This window comes from Coregonus clupeaformis, unplaced genomic scaffold (assembly GCF_020615455.1).
Source record: "Coregonus clupeaformis isolate EN_2021a unplaced genomic scaffold, ASM2061545v1 scaf0516, whole genome shotgun sequence".
Taxonomy (NCBI): domain Eukaryota; kingdom Metazoa; phylum Chordata; class Actinopteri; order Salmoniformes; family Salmonidae; genus Coregonus; species Coregonus clupeaformis.
In genome coordinates, this window is record NW_025533971.1 from 111,556 (window position 1) to 128,881 (window position 17,326).

General features: G+C 42.8%; 1 protein-coding gene across 1 annotated transcript; it reads left to right on the plus strand.

Moving 5' to 3' along the window:
• Nucleotides 1-224: 224 nt before the first annotated feature.
• Nucleotides 225-12,383, plus strand: LOC121556413 (zinc finger protein 664). The gene is made up of 2 exons (XM_041870320.2): nucleotides 225-735; nucleotides 11,196-12,383. The coding sequence occupies exons 1-2, from the start codon at nucleotides 450-452 to the stop codon at nucleotides 12,335-12,337; spliced, it is 1,428 nt and encodes a 475-aa protein (XP_041726254.2). The 5' UTR covers nucleotides 225-449; the 3' UTR covers nucleotides 12,338-12,383.
• The last annotated feature ends 4,943 nt before the right edge of the window (nucleotides 12,384-17,326 follow it).

A 17,326-nucleotide genomic window follows, 5' to 3' on the forward strand; every position in this document is an offset into this window, starting at 1 on the left:
AGGTTTTAAATTCATACTTATTACGAATCTGCACTAGTTTGAAAATACTATTATTATTTAATGAAAGAAATGAAAAAATATCACTTTTTGTCTGGAAATAAAATAAACGTTTCTCTCAACTGCGATACCCACTCCAGTCAGTAGATGGCGATGTGTGTCTTTCAGGCGATGCTTCTAGTGTGACGTATAATCTAGTGGACGGAACGTTTCTTCAAAAACGACGAGTCAGCCACCTCGGTAGTTTGCTAGCCAACATGGTCGAAACGTTCAAGCTGATCAGACTGTTTCAGTGTATATTTGCCTCTGAATTTTAAACATACTAATGTCTTATAACTAGTTTCGGCATTTAATGTCATATTTACGTTTAGTCAGGTAACGGTAGCTGGCTTCATAAATTAGCCTATCACTAGTCTAGTCGCTAACTTGCTAGCTAGCTAACATCGCCGACCATGAGCTCGCCAAGCTACTCTCCTCCTGCTAAAGAAGAGGAGGTCTGCTGGACGGAGAAAGAGGGTCTGTGGCTGAACGTTGTCGTGAAAGAGGAGGAGGAAGAGGAGGATGTCACAGTAACAAAAGAAGAGGAGGGTGGTGAGACTGTTACAGTGAAAGATGAAGAGAATAAAGACGAGGCTTTTTTTGGAGTGAAGGAGGGAGAGGTAACTGTCACGTTGAAGGAGGAGGAGGAGGGGGAAGAAGAAGAGGAGGAGGAGGAGACGGAAGATCTGATTAACAACAGTAAGTAACGTTACTGTATTGGAAGGAGCAGTTGTTGAACTGATGCGTGTTTTTTTTTAAATGATGTTCTGAGCTTAAATATGTCGTTTTTAAATGTAGGAATTGATAAAGCTACTCTGTAAGATGTGTATACCATCAACAAGCTAGCCAACAACAAAACGTTATTTGCATGCAAAATCACAACTTAAATGTCTCACAGACTTGCCCTCATCAATACTGCAAATCATTTGTACTACTCTGGAGGGGGATTCCTAGCCCAATATTGACTGCGGTCAAGTGATGCGACACTCGCAAAACGCGGTCAAGCCATCTGCTCTTCAGTTTCTTCCTGAATTTGCGTGCGCGAATACACTTGACAGAAATTGCGTTTTTCCGGTAGGGAAATTGAGTTGGATGGACTCTAATTCACAGAAAAAGTCGAGACGATAGCTACAAATCATTCCAAACAAACCGTTTGAAACATAATTTATTCAATCTTCCATAATAAAAAATTATACCAAATCATTTATTTTCATATTTCGCGTGATAAAAAATGACTTTGTCATGGGTAGAGTGAGGCTGCAGTAGCCTATCAGGGTGCTGTTTAAGCAAATGTTAAATTGTTAAAGCAAAATGTGTTTACAGTCATGACATACACTATATATACAAAAGTATGTGGACACCCCTTGAAATTAGTGGATTCGGCTATTTCAGCCACACCTGTTGCTGACAGGTGTATAAAATCGAGCACACCGCCATGCAATCTCCATAGACAAAACATTGACAGTAGAGAATGGCCCGTACTGAAGAGCTCAGTGTCTTTCAACGTGGCACCGTCATAGGATGCCACCTTTCCAACAGGTCAGTACGTCAAAGTTCTGCCCCTGCTAGAGCTGCCCCCGGTCAACTGTAAGTGCTGTTATTGTGAAGTGGAAACGTCTCGGAGCAACAACGGCTCAGCCGCGAAGTAGTAGGCCCCACATGCTCACAGAACGCGACCCGCTGAAGCGCGTAGCGAGTGAAAATCCTCGGTCCTCGGTTGCAACACTCACTACCGGGTTCAAAACTGCCTCTTGAAGCAACGTCAGCACGAGCTGTTCGTCGGGATCTTCATGAAATGGGGTTTCCACGGCCGAGCAGCCGCACACACAAGCCTAAGGTCACCATGTGCAATGCCAAGCGTCGGCTGGAGTGGTGTAAACGCTACAGCATACAACGACATTCTAGACATTTTGTGCTTCCAACTTTGTGGCAACAATTTTGGGAAGGCCTTTTCCTGTTTCAGCATGACAACGCCCCCGTGCACAAATCTAGGTCCATACAGAAATGGTTTGACGAGATCGGTGTAGAAGAACTTGACTGGCCTGCACAGAGCCCTGACCTCAACCCCATCGAACACCTTTGGGATGAATTGGAACGGTGACTGCGAGCCAGGCCTAATCGCCCAACATCAGTGCCCCGACCTCACTAATGCTCTTGTGGCTGAAAGGAAGCAAGTCCAACATCTAGTGGAAAGCCTTCCCAGAAGAATGGAGGCTGTTATAGCAGCAAAGGGGGGATCAACTCCATATTAATGCCCATGATTTTGGAGTGAGATGTTGGACGAGCAGGTGTCCACATACTTCTGGTCCTACTACTACTACTACTACTACTACTACTACTACTACTACTACTACTACTACTACTAGCAGGTGTCCACATACTGTTGGTCATGTAGTGTAGCTACTGCTACTACTAGCAGGTGTCCACATACTGTTGGTCATGTAGTGTAGCTACTACTACTACTACTAGCAGGTGTCCACATACTGTTGGTCATGTAGTGTAGCTACTACTACTAGCAGGTGTCCACATACTGTTGGTCATGTAGTGTAGCTACTACTACTACTACTACTAGCAGGTGTCCACATACTGTTGGTCATGTAGTGTAGCTACTACTACTAGCAGGTGTCCACATACTGTTGGTCATGTAGTGTAGCTACTACTACTACTAGCAGGTGTCCACATACTGTTGGTCATGTAGTGTAGCTACTACTACTACTAGCAGGTGTCCACATACTGTTGGTCATGTAGTGTAGCTACTACTACTAGCAGGTGTCCACATACTGTTGGTCATGTAGTGTAGCTACTACTACTACTAGCAGGTGTCCACATACTGTTGGTCATGTAGTGTAGCTACTACTACTACTAGCAGGTGTCCACATACTGTTGGTCATGTAGTGTAGCTACTACTACTAGCAGGTGTCCACATACTGTTGGTCATGTAGTGTAGCTACTACTACTACTAGCAGGTGTCCACATCCTGTTGGTCATGTAGTGTAGCTACTACTACTAGCAGGTGTCCACATACTGTTGGTCATGTAGTGTAGCTACTACTACTACTACTACTACTACTACTACTACTACTACTACTAGCAGGTGTCCACATACTGTTGGTCATGTAGTGTAGCAGCTACTACTACTACTACTAGCAGGTGTCCACATACTGTTGGTCATGTAGTGTAGCTACTACTACTACTACTACTACTACTACTACTACTACTACTACTACTACTACTACTACTACTACTAGCAGGTGTCCACATATTGTTGGTCATGTAGTGTAGCTACTACTACTACTACTAGCAGGTGTCCACATACTGTTGGTCATGTAGTGTAGCTACTACTACTACTAGCAGGTGTCCACATACTGTTGGTCATGTAGTGTAGCTACTACTACTACTAGCAGGTGTCCACATACTGTTGGTCATGTAGTGTAGCTACTACTACTAGCAGGTGTCCACATACTGTTGGTCATGTAGTGTAGCTACTACTACTACTAGCAGGTGTCCACATCCTGTTGGTCATGTAGTGTAGCTACTACTACTAGCAGGTGTCCACATACTGTTGGTCATGTAGTGTAGCTACTACTACTACTACTACTAGCAGGTGTCCACATACTGTTGGTCATGTAGTGTAGCTACTACTACTACTACTACTACTACTACTACTAGCAGGTGTCCACATACTGTTGGTCATGTAGTGTAGCTACTACTACTACTACTACTAGCAGGTGTCCACATACTGTTGGTCATGTAGTGTAGCTACTACTACTACTACTACTACTACTACTACTACTACTACTACTACTACTACTACTACTACTACTACTACTACTACTACTACTACTACTACTACTAGCAGGTGTCCACATACTGTTGGTCATGTAGTGTAGCTACTACTACTACTAGCAGGTGTCCACATACTGTTGGTCATGTAGTGTAGCTACTACTACTACTAGCAGGTGTCCACATACTTTTGGTCATGTAGTGTAGCTACTACTACTACTACTACTAGCAGGTGTCCACATACTGTTGGTCATGTAGTGTAGCTACTACTACTACTACTACTACTACTACTACTACTACGAGCAGGTGTCCACATACAGTGGGGGAAAAAAGTATTTAGTCAGCCACCAATTCTGCAAGTTCTCCACTTAAAAAGATGAGAGAGGCCTGTAATTTTCATCATAGGTACATGAATTTATTTGCAAATTATGGTGGAAAATAAGTATTTGGTCTAACAAAAGTTGCTCAATACTTTGTTATATACCCTTTGTTGGCAATGACACAGGTCAAACGTTTTCTGTAAGTCTTCACAAGGTTTTCACACACTGTTGCTGGTATTTTGGCCCATTCCTCCATGCAGATCTCCTCTAGAGCAGTGATGTTTTGGGGCTGTCACTGGGCAACACGGACTTTCAACTCCCTTCAAAGATTTTCTATGGGGTTGAGATCTGGAGACTGGCTAGGCCACTCCAGGACCTTGAAATGCTTCTTACGAAGCCACTCCTTCGTTGCCCGGGCGGTGTGTTTGGGATCATTGTCATGCTGAAAGACCCAGCCACGTTTCATCTTCAATGCCCTTGCTGATGGAAGGAGGTTTTCACTCAAAATCTCACGATACATGGCCCCATTCATTCTTTCCTTTACACGGATCAGTCGTCCTGGTCCCTTTGCAGAAAAAACAGCCCCAAAGCATGATGTTTCCACCCCCATGCTTCACAGTAGGTATGGTGTTCTTTGGATGCAAATCAGCATTCTTTGTCCTCCAAACACGACGAGTTGAGTTTTTACCAAAAAGTTCTATTTTGGTTTCATCTGACCATATGACATTGTCCCAATCCTCTTCTGGATCATCCAAATGCACTCTAGCAAACTTCAGACGGGCCTGGACATGTACTGGCTTAAGCAGGGGGACACGTCTGGCACTGCAGGATTTGAGTCCCTGGCGGCGTAGTGTGTTACTGATGGAGGCTTTGTTACTTTGGTCCCATCTCTCTGCAGGTCATTCACTTGGTCCCCCTGTGTGGTTCTGGGATTTTTGCTCACCGTTCTTATGATCATTTTGACCCCACGGGGTGAGATCTTGCGTGGAGCCCCAGATCGAGGGAGATTATCAGTGGTCTTGTATGTCTTCCATTTCCTAATAATTGCTCCCACAGTTGATTTCTTCAAACCAAGCTGCTTACCTATTGCAGATTCAGTCTTCCCAGCCTGGTGCAGGTCTACAATTTTGTTTCTGGTGTCCTTTGACAGCTCTTTGGTCTTGGCCATAGTGGAGTTTGGAGTGTGACTGTTTGAGGTTGTGGACAGGTGTCTTTTATACTGATAACAAGTTCAAACAGGTGCCAATAATACAGGCAACGAGTGGAGGACAGAGGAGCCTCTTAAAGAAGAAGTTACAGGTCTGTGAGAGCCAGAAATCTTGCTTGTTTGTAGGTGACCAAGTACTTATTTTCCACCATAATTTGCAAATAAATTCATTAAAAATCCTACAATGTGATTTTCTGGATTTTTTCCCCTCAATTTGTCTGTCATAGTTGACGTGTACCTATGATGAAAATTACAGGCCTCTCTCATCTTTTTAAGTGGGAAAACTTGCACAATTGGTGGCTGACTAAATACTTTTTTTCCCCACTGTAACTGATTGCTTCTAGAAGGAACACCACATGATCAAGATATCCTGAAGACGATACACTAATTTATCACTCAAAAAAAGTGTTATGAGTGAGTGCACCTCAAACATATTTCCAAGGTGTTGATGCATCCTCCTCCCAATACAGCCTCCTCCAACACCAGGGGTAGGGAGAAGGGAATCCATCTGTAAAAGTGAAGTTTTGCTCTGATGTAAAATCAGCTCATATTGTTGCTAACATGCTACTGAACCGTGGTGAAGTTGTTAATGTTCTTAGATTTATCCTTTTGAAAATTGATATGTAAAAGTATTCTGGGGATGAGCGTGCACATCTTCAATATGTACCCACTGTTCCTCTTTAGTGCATTTAACTATATGTCGCAAGTAAAAGCCTTGGGTGGTGAGTTGATACAATTCCAAGTATTTTAGGTTAAAACCACCCTCAGATACTCACGAGTGGCGCAGCGGTCTAAGGCACTGCATCGCAGTGCTTGAGGTGCCACTACAGACCCGGGTTCGATCCCAGGCGGTGTCACAACCGGCCGTGACCAGGAGACCCCACGGGGGTCATGAAAAAAAGTATTTGATCCCCTGCTGATTTTGTACATTTGCCCACTGACAAAGACATGATCAGTCTATAATTTTAATGGTAGGTTTATTTGAACAGTGAGAGACAGAATAACAACAACAAAATCCAGAAAAACGCATGTAAAAAATGTCATAAATTGATTTGCATTTTAATGAGGGAAATAATGATTTGACCCCTCTGCAAAACATGACTTAGTACTTGGTGGCAAAACCCTTGTTGGCAATCACAGAGGTCAGACGTTTCTTGTAGTTGGCCACCAGTTTTGCACACATCTCAGGAGGGATTTTGTCCCACTCCTCTTTGCAGATCTTCTCCAAGTCATTAAGGTTTCGAGCCTGACATTTGGCAACTCGAACCTTCAGCTCCCTCCACAGATTTTCTATAGGATTAAGGTCTGGAGACTGGCTAGGTCACTCCAGGACCTTAATGTGCTACTTCTTGAGCCACTCCTTTGTTGCCTTGGCCATGTGTTTTGGGTCATTGTCATGCTGGAATACCCATCCACGACCCATTTTCAATGCCCTGGCTTAGGGAAGGAGGTTCTCACCCAAGGTTTGACGGTACATGGCCCTCTCCATCGTCCCTTTGATGCGGTGAAGTTGTCCTGTCCCCTTAGCAGAAAAACACCCCCAAAGCATAATGTTTCCACCTCCATGTTTGACGGTGGGGATGGTGTTCTTGGGGTCATAGGCAGCATTCCTCCTCCTCCAAACACGTTGAGTTGATGCCAAAGAGCTCGATTTTGGTCTCATCTGACCACAACACTTTCACTCAGTTCTCCTCTGAATCATTCAGATGTTCATTGGCAAACTTCAGACAGGACTGTATATGTGCTATCTTGAGCAGGGGGACCTTGCGGGCGCTGCAGGATTTCAGTCCTTCACGGCGTAGTGTGTTACCAATTGTTTTCTTGGTGACTATGGTCCCAGCTGCCTTGAGATCATTGACAAGATCCTCCCGTGTAGTTCTGGGCTGATTCCTCACCGTTCTCATGATCATTGCAACTCCACGAGGTGAGATCTTGCATGGAGCCCCAGGCCGAGGGAGATTGACAGTTATTTTGTGTTTCTTCCATTTGCGAATAATCGCACCAACTGTTGTCACCTTCTCACCAAGCTGCTTGGCGATGGTCTTGTAGCCCATTCCAGCCTTGTATAGGTCTACAATCTTGTCCCTGACATCCTTGGAGAGCTCTTTGTTCTTGGCCATGGTGGAGAGTTTGGAATCTGATTGACTGATTGCTTCTGTGGACAGGTGTCTTTTGTACAGGTAACAAGCTGAGATTAGGAGCACTCGCTTTAAGAGTGTGCTCCTAATCTCAGCTCGTTAACTGTATAAAAGACACCTGGGAGCCAGAAATCTTTCTGATTGAGAGGGGGTCAAATACTTATTTTCCTCATTAAACTGGATTTTTGTTTTGTTATTCTGTCTCTCACTGTTCAAATAAACCTACCATTAAAAATATAGACTGATCATTTCTTTGTCAGTGGGCAAACGTACAAAATCAGCAGGGGATCAAATACTTTTTTCCCTCACTGTACTTTGTGCATGACACGAGTAGTTTTTCCAACAATTGTTTACAGACAGATTACTTCACTTATAATTCACTATATCACAATTCCAGTGGGTCAGAAGTTTACATACACTAAGTTGACTGTGCCTTTAAACAGCTTGGAAAATTCCAGAAAATGATGTCACGGCTTTTGAAGCTTGATAGGCTAATTGACATAATTTGAGTCAGTTGGAGGTGTACCTGTGGATGTATTTCAAGGCCTACCTTCAAACTCAGTGCCTCTTTGCTTGACATCATGGGAAAATAAAAATAAATCAGCCAAGACCTCAGAAAAAAATGGTAGATCTCCACAAGTCTGGTTCATCCTTGGGAGCAATTTCCAAACGCCTGAAGGTACCACGTTCATCTGTACAAACAATAGTACACAAGTATAAACAACATGGGACCACGCAGCCGTCATACCGCTCAGGAAGGAGACGCGTTCTGTCTCCTAGAGATGAACGTACTTTGGTGCGAAAAGTGCAAATCAATCCCAGTACAACAGCAAAGGACCTTGTGAAGATGCTGGAGGAAACGGGTACAAAAGTATCTATATCCACAATAAAACGAGTCTTATATCGACATAACCTGAAAGGCTACTCAGCAAGGAAGAAGCCACTACTCCAAAACCGCCATAAAAAAAGCCAGACTATGGTTTGCAACTGCACATGGGGACAAAGATCTTACTTTTTGGAGAAATGTCCTCTGGTCTGATGAAACAAAAATAGAACTGTTCGGCCATAATGACCATCGTTATGTTTGGAGGAAAAAGGGGGACGCTTGCAAGCCGAAGAACACCATCCCAACCGTGAAGCACAGGGGTGGCAGCGTCATGCTGTGGGGGTGCTTTGCTGCAGGAGGGACTGGTGCACATCACAAAATAGATGGCATCATGAAGAAGGAAAATTATGTGGATATATTGAAGCAACATCTCAAGACATCAGTCAGGAAGTTAAAGCTTGGTCACAAATGGGTCTTCCAAATGGACAATGACCCCAAGCATACTTCCAAAATTGTGGCAAAATGGCTTAAGGACAACAAAGTCAAGGTATTGGAGTGGCCATCACAAAGCCCTGACCTCAATCCTATAGAACATTTGAGGGCAGAACTGAAAAAGCTTGTGCAAGCAAGGAGCTCTACAAACCTGACTCAGTTACACCTGCTCTGTCAGGAAGAATGGGCCAAAATTCACCCAATTTATTGTGGGAAGCTTGTGGAAGGCTATCCGAAACGTTTGACCCAAGTTAAACAATTGAAAGGCAATGCTACCAAATACTAATTGAGTGTATGTAAACTTCTGACCCACTGGGAATGTGATGAAAGAAATCAAAGCTGAAATAAATAATTCTCTCTACTATTATTCTGACATTTCACATTCTTAAAATAAAGTGGTGATCCTAACTGACCTAAGACAGGGAATTTTACTAGGATTAAATGTCAGGAATTGTTAAAAATCGGAGTTTACATGTATTTGGCTAAAGTGTATGTAAACTTCCGACTTCAACTGTCTATATATTTATAAATTAAAGGAGATCTAGGCTGTAGATCGTCAGTTATTCTTTCTTTTTCCTATTGCCATTATTTAGTTATTTCTATGTTAATTTTATATCCTGAGATTTTAGAGGATTCTGAAAATATTTTTAGCAGGGGGTCATGTACTGTATATCAGTACATTTAGTTTATTTATGTTTAAAATACTGATACATGTTACGTGCAAACAGGAAGGGGGAGAGGGGATATCCCTGTCTTGTGCCCATTTCTAAAGCAATTTAATCAGATAATGATTGTACGTTGCTTTGGATATAAGTGTCTGTTAAATGGCATATATTATTTTAAATAAAGCATACTCCTTAATGGCAAATAAACCTGGTAAGTGTCTCACAGCTCTCACAAAAGGAATCCATGCTAAACCAGTCAAAAAATTCATCCATGCTAAACCAGTTTAAACCAGTTCTCATTTTAAAAGATAGAAAAGTGGTTATTAGAAACAACACAGGAGAGGAGAGGACCTACTGCTGCCACTGTGGAAGGAGAAACAACAATGATTAATTACAATTTTTAAAGCTTCTATGAACATTTTATATAAATCAGATTAAAACAACAGTTGGATGGATCCTATAGCCTTCTTAGACTCAATAACTCTGAAGCAACTATCAGCAAGAACAAATGTATCTATACCTACAGTACTGCCAGGAATTGGATTTGAGACTTGATTCCCTTTTCCTCAAGTGTCTGTCTGATCGGAATGAATTTCTGGCGTTTTGTTCCTCAGCCTAGCAGACAGGTCCTGGACAAATCAAATGGCCCTGGACCTTGATCTCCTTCCATACCCCCCCCCGGAATGTGGACTTTGGTCTGATAATTACACTTCTTAAAGATGACCATTTAAGGGTATTTAGCATTTTTCTGCTTCACTCCAATTCCATGGCATTGCTCCAGATCCTCCAGTGATACAGCCACGTAGCTCCTCCGATATCAGCTTGATCATGCAGCTGGAAAGGTCTCTGTTGTCCTCATGTTCCGGTAGGGACAAAATTCTCCTGTTGTTTTGTCTCCATCTGTTTTCTAGCTGATCCAGTTCATCTTCTAAAGTTTCCAGAAGGCCAAATTTGTTGTCTTGTTTGTCCACGCATCTGACAGATTCCACATTACTGTCGAGCAAATCCACCCTTTTAACAACAGATTGCAACAGTTTGTTTATTTTGGTGCGCATTGAGAGCATTTTAGCTGTGTTTTCCTGGATATCTTCAGCTGGTGAGCATTGAGAGTATTTTAGGTATGTTTTCCTGGATATCCTTCAGCTGTTTGTTGTGGTGAGCATTGATAGTATTTTAGCTGTGTTTTCCTGGATATCCTTCAGCTGTTTGCTGTGGTGAGCATTGAGAGTATTTTAGCTGTGTTTTCCTGGATATCCTTCAGCTGTTTGTTGTGGTGAGCATTGAGAGTATTTTAGCTGTGTTTTCCTGGATATCCTTCAGCTGTTTGTTGCTCGCATTTGCATCTCCAAGTTGTTCTTTCTCTTCTTCTCTGAGGGAAGCCGTGGCTTGTTGTTGTTTGAGTCACAGCGTCGCTTTACCCACAGATTGGTTTGCTGTTGTAATGTAACTGACCGCTCACTCTCTCCCGGTTGCTTGGAAACATATTGATCTATCAATTTTTAAAGGCTTAATGTAAACTATGTTGTCTGGCTTCTACGTGTAGTCACAGTTTTGATGGTACAAAACGGTACATTCATGCGTCAAGTTTATTTTTAATGTTGAAATGTTGTGAAAATTGGCCTTGGGTTATTGATAATCTGATTGTGATTTAAAACCTCATAGGAAGACAGTTATTTTTTATCATGTGGAGAGTCTCTGTTAAACTAAATACTATCTTTGTCTTTGGCAGGAGACAGACCAGACTCTGAGGATTTAGAGCCAGAGACGTCCAAAGCAGCAAGACGACACCACTGCTCCCAGTGTGGAAAAGTATTTTCTCGTTTAGCTTCCCTGAAAAGACACAAAAGAATACATACAGGAGAGAAGCCTTATCACTGCTCCCAATGTGGAAAGAGTTTTACCCAGTTGGGAACCCTGAACATACATAAGAGAACACACTCTACAGAGAAGCCTTACCATTGCACCAAGTGTGGAGAGGGCTTTTCCCATTTAAGGTTCCTGAAAATACACGGGAAAATACATACAGGAGAGAAGCCTTACCACTGCTCCTACTGTGAAAAGGGTTTTACCAAGTTATGGATTCTAAAAGAGCATGAGAGGTCACACACAGGAGAAAAGCCTTTCCAATGTTCCCAGTGTGGAAAGAGATTTACCCATTCACGGAACCTCAAAGGGCATCAGAGAATACACACAGGAGAGGAGAGGACCTACTACTACTGCTCTCAGTGTGGAAAGCGTTTTGGTTGGTTAAAGGACCTGAAAAGGCATGAGAGAACGCACACTGGAGAGACCCCTTACCAATGCTCCCTGTGTGTAAAGGCTTTTTCTCGTTTAGCGTCCCTGAAGATACATAAAAGAATACATACAGGAGAGAAGCCTTACCACTGCTCCCAATGTGGAAGGAGTTTTAGCCAGTTAGGAAGCCTGAACATACATAAGAGAATACACTCCGGAGAGAAGCCTTACCGTTGCGCTGAGTGTGGAGACTGTTTTTCTCATTTAGGTTCCCTGACAATAGGAGAGAAGCCTTATCACTGCTCCTACTGTGAAAAGTGTTTTACCAGGTTAGGGCACCTAAAAGAGCATGAGAGGACACACACAGGAGAAAAGCCTTTCCAATGTTCCCAGTGTGGAAAGAGTTTTACCCATTCACAGACCCTCAAAGGGCATGAGAGAGTACACACAAGACAGGAGAGGACCTACTGCTGCTCCCAGTGTGGAAAGAGTTTTAGTTGTTTAAAGTACCTGAAAAGGCATGAGAGAACACACACTGGAGAGACCCCTTACCACTGCTCTCAGTGTGGAAAGAGTTTTACCCAGTTAGGGAGTCTTAACAAACATAAGAGAACCCACTCTGGAGAGAAGCCTTAGCGGTATACAATATATACTGTATACAGGGGTATTTGGAAATAGCCACCACGGGATGGTTTTTCAATACCGTTGAAACTATTTCTTTGAAGTTTTTCAGTACATTATAATTTTTGTAGCTACTTTTTAAGTATAGTTAATACCTGCAGTCAACTTGTGATTTTAAGAGATAAAGCAGATTCGTTCTTCATGTCACCTTGTCAACATTATTTTACATTATGAAGCTTACCGTAGTTCCCCAGAACAGTTGAAGCCTGTCACGCGTTTGTTTGTAAATAACACAACCGGAGAAATTGAGAGCAGGCGAGTCCAGCTGTGTATTGACAGGGGTCGCGTTTTATAATGAAAGTCAACAGTGTTTATTTTTCTTTGCTTCAATAGAGTGATCAGGGACCTGCAACTATAGTTTTCCTTCCCAGAAAATACGTTGGTGCAACACATTCGGCAGAAAATAGCTTCATTTTCATCAGATGACAACAGAAGTGCAAAGCTATTTGGCTGGCTGCCACACAAGCAAATGAGCGTACAATGAAACAGCAAGGTATTTTTTTGCTAAAACGACACATGGACATCGTATTTCTAATAATTATCATAAAAGGAAGGTAGCCAGCTACATGTCCTAATGTTTTGCTAAAAGTTAATATTGAGTTCACCTGGAGAACAATCAGGCTGGCTACACCGAGAACAGTCAGGCTGGCTACACCGAGAACAGTCAGGCTGGCTACACCGACAACAGTCAGGCTGGCTACACCGACAACAGTCAGGCTGGCTACACCGACAACAGTCAGGCTGGCTACACCGTCAACAGTCAGGCTGGCTACACCGTCAACAGTCAGGCTGGCTACACCGAGAACAGTCAGGCTGGCTACACCTGGAGAACAGTCAGCTGGCTACACTGAGAACAGTCAGGCTGGCTACACCGAGAACAGTCAGGCTGGCTACACCGAGAACAGTCAGGCTGGCTACACCGAGAACAGTCAGCTGGCTACACCAAGAACAGTCAGGCTGGCTACAGCTGGAGAACAGTCAGCTGGCTACACTGAGAACAGTCAGGCTGGCTACACTGAGAACAGTCAGGCTGGCTACACCGAGAACAGTCAGGCTGGCTACACCGAGAACAGTCAGGCTGGCTACACCGAGAACAGTCAGCTGGCTACACCAAGAACAGTACCAAGTAGCTACACATAGTCTGATGCAGAAATTACAATAAGAAGCATTTTGGTAAACATTTACAAAACGCAGCAAGATATTGCTTATGCGTTTTTATATTTTTTTCCTGCATGAAAAAAACTGAATTCTGCATTTTGTTAACTTGTGGGTTTAACATCCTCAGAATTGAGCATGCATCAGTCCCAACAGCTGTGGTCCTTTGTAGCTCAGTTGGTAGAGCGTGGCGCTTGTAACGCCAGGGTAGTGGGTTCGATTCCCCCACCCATATGTAAAATGTATGCACGCATGACTGTAAGTCGCTTTGGATAAAAGCGTCTGCTAAATGGCATATTACACATATATTACACATGTGGGCTCATATGAAAAAAAAACAACAACAAAAAAAAACATGTATGCACTCACTAACTGTACGTCGCTTTGGATAAGAGCGTCTGCTAAATGACTAAAATGTAAGTGTAATTATGATCAAATAGCCACAGTAGCCTACTTGGCCACTGTAACTTAAAACGAGCCTCAGTGTTCACAGTAAACGCAACGTTGAAGTTTGCGCTCAGCAGACCTGAAATGGAGAAGACAGGAGGAGAAGACCTACCACTGCTCCCTGTGTGGAAAGACGTTTTCCCAGTCAGCGGACCTGAAATCACATGAGAGAATATAATAATAATAATAATAATAATATGCCATTTAGCAGACGCTTTTATCCAAAGCGACTTACAGTCATGCGTGCATACATTTTTGTGTATGGGTGGTCCCGGGGATCGAACCCACTACGTTACAAGCGCCGTGCTCTACCAGCTGAGCTACAGAGGACCAGAGAGAGGCTGTGTTCTGACTTATGTTTTTGACTGAGAATTAGTGTTTTTGTTTCGTGCAACACAAAACTAAATTGTATATATGAAAGTTTCCTCAAAAATAGGCCTACATCTGTTTTTTATTTTTCATCTCAAGACATGGTCATATCTACATTCAGATTACAATTCATAAAATGTGTATTTTTATTTTGATTATGAATTTGGTGATTGGATACAAGGATAAACCCTTAAATGTGTTTTATTATGATTTGGATATTGCAAAAATGTAAGTGGTTAAATGGATATATAAAACGCATGTGCATTTCTTAATGATAAACTTCAAAACCTCTTTGAATTTAGTAGTTTTGTTTTTAATTTAGATAATTCGTGTAGTACTCATCAAGCTAAATGAATATGAAAATGTGACGACGTTGTCCTGATACCAACAAGTGGTTGACATGAAAAAACATTCACTACCAGCGTGAATGTTCCGAGAGGGTGCAAAGCCGTCATCGAGGCAAAGGGTGGAGAATCTCATATATAAAATATATTTTAATTTGTAAAACACTTTTTTTGTTTACCACATGATTTCGCATGTGTTGATGCCTTCTAAAAATAAAGAAAAACCCTTTGAATGAGTAGGTGTGTCCAAACTTTTGACTGGTGCTGTATATGATGTATTGTTACACCATGGAGGAGCAGTATGGAGGTGCGGTACGGAGGAGCGGTGGGAGGAGCGGTATGGAGGAGCGGTATGGAGGTGCGGTATGGAGGAGCGGTATGGAGGTGCAGTATGGAGGAGCGGTATGGAGGTGCAGTATGGAGGAGCAGTATGGAGGTGCGGTATGGAGGTGCGGTATGGAGGAGCGGTATGGAGGAGCGGTATGGAGGAGCAGTATGGAGGTGCAGTATGGAGGTGCGGTATGGAGGAGCGGTATGGAGGAGCGGTATGGAGGTGCAGTATGGAGGTGCGGTACGGAGGAGCGGTATGGAGGAGCGGTATGGAGGAGCAGTATGGAGGTGCAGTATGGAGGTGCGGTATGGAGGAGCAGTATGGAGGAGCGGTATGGAGGTGCGGTATGGAGGAGCAGTATGGAGGTGCGGTATGGAGGTGCGGTATGGAGGTGCAGTATGGAGGAGCGGTATGGAGGAGCGGTACGGAGGAGCGGTACGGAGGAGCAGTACGGAGGTCCAGTGAGAGACAAACTTATTGGCACCCTTGATAAAGATGAGCAAAAACGACTCTATAAAATAAATAATTCAAATACTGAGCTACTGTATATTGTATGCAACAACAAAAGATGAAATTATATTTTATACTAATACAACTGCTCAGAGAAAGAGATTTTGTTCAACACGTAATTCTCAACAGGTAGGGGGTCTAAATTATTCCCACCCATGTTTTCAATACTCCAGCCCTCTCCCCTTGGGAGGAGAGCAACACTCAAATGTTTTATGAGATTGGAGAACACATTGGGAGGGATCTTAGACCATTCCTCCCGTACAGAATCTTTCCAGATCCTTGATATCCTTCGTCTGTTCTTATGGACTGCCCCTCTTCAATTCAAACCACAGGTTTTCAATGGAGTTCAAGTCCGAAGACTGAGATGGCCATTGAAAAATGTTGATTTTGTGCCCAATTAACCATTTCTTTGTGGATTTTGATGTGTGCTTGGGGTTACTGTCTTGCTGGAAGATCCACTTGTGGCCAAGTTTCAGCCTTCTGACAGAGGCAACCAGGTTTTGGGCTAAAATATCCTGGTACTGGGTAAAGTTTATTTATTTTATACAGTACTTTTTGCTCATCTTTATCAAGGGTAACAATAACTAGTCACTTTAATAATGTTTACATATATTGCACTACTCATCTCATATGTATATACTGTATTCTATTCTATAATATTCTATTCAAAATTGAGAAGAAAAAAAACGTTTCTCTAAACTGCGTTACCCCCTCCAGTCAGTAGATGGCGATGTGCATCTTTCAGGTGATGCTGCTTTCGTGACGTTTAATCTAGTGGACGGGACGCTTTTTCAACAACTGCAGCCTCCTCGGTAGCTTGCTAGCTAACATAGTCGAAACGTTCAAGCTCTTTAGACAATTTCGTTGTTTATTGCCAATATGTTTTAAACACAGTTCTGTGGAAACAACTAGCTAGGTTACCACATTTACTTTCATATTTACGTTGTTATTGGTCAGCTAGCTGGCTGGTTAAGTTAGCACTAGCCTAGCTAGCTAACATCCCCGACCATGAGCTCACTAAGCTACTCTCCTCCTGCTAAAGAAGAGGAGGTCTGCTGGACGGAGAAAGAAGCTCTAGTGAAAGAGGAGGAGGAAGAGGAGGATGTTACAATACAAAAACAAGTAGAGGGTGAAGCTGTTACCGTGAAAGAAGAAGAGAAAGACGTTACAGTGAAAGAAGAGGAAGACGCGTTCAGAGTGAAAGAGGAGGAAGATGTTACAGTAAAAGAAGAGGAAGACGCGTTCAGAGTAAAAGAGGAGGATGCCGTTTTTGGAATGAAGGAGGAGGAGGTTACTGTCACAGTGAAAGAAGAGGAAGACGTTTTTGGAGTTAAGGAGGAAGGGGAGATTACTGTCACATTAGAGGAGGACGAAGAAGAACAGAAGACTGGAGATCTGATTAACACCAGTAAATACAGTGAGTACTATCTTAAAAACCGGGGCACATTGAACTAATGTGTGAATTTAAAACGGCATTCTACACTTGAATATGTTTTTGTACTCTAGGAATTGTTCATGGCGTCCTCCAGTGATTTTTGAACTTTTCCTGTTGAAAAGCGATATATAAATACAGTAAAGTATTGCAATGACCCAAGCTGGGTCATAAAGGAACAAAAGACGGACACCAGGTGTGCAGGGCAGAACACAGGTTTATTCCTAAACTGGGCTATTGTTCAGGCCGCAGCCCACGCCGCTAAATTCCGAACGTACACAAATACACAATGTCAAGTTAAGTGGCAGGCTCATCAGAGCGGATCAGGATCCCGAATAGAAAGAGAGAGAGATGAC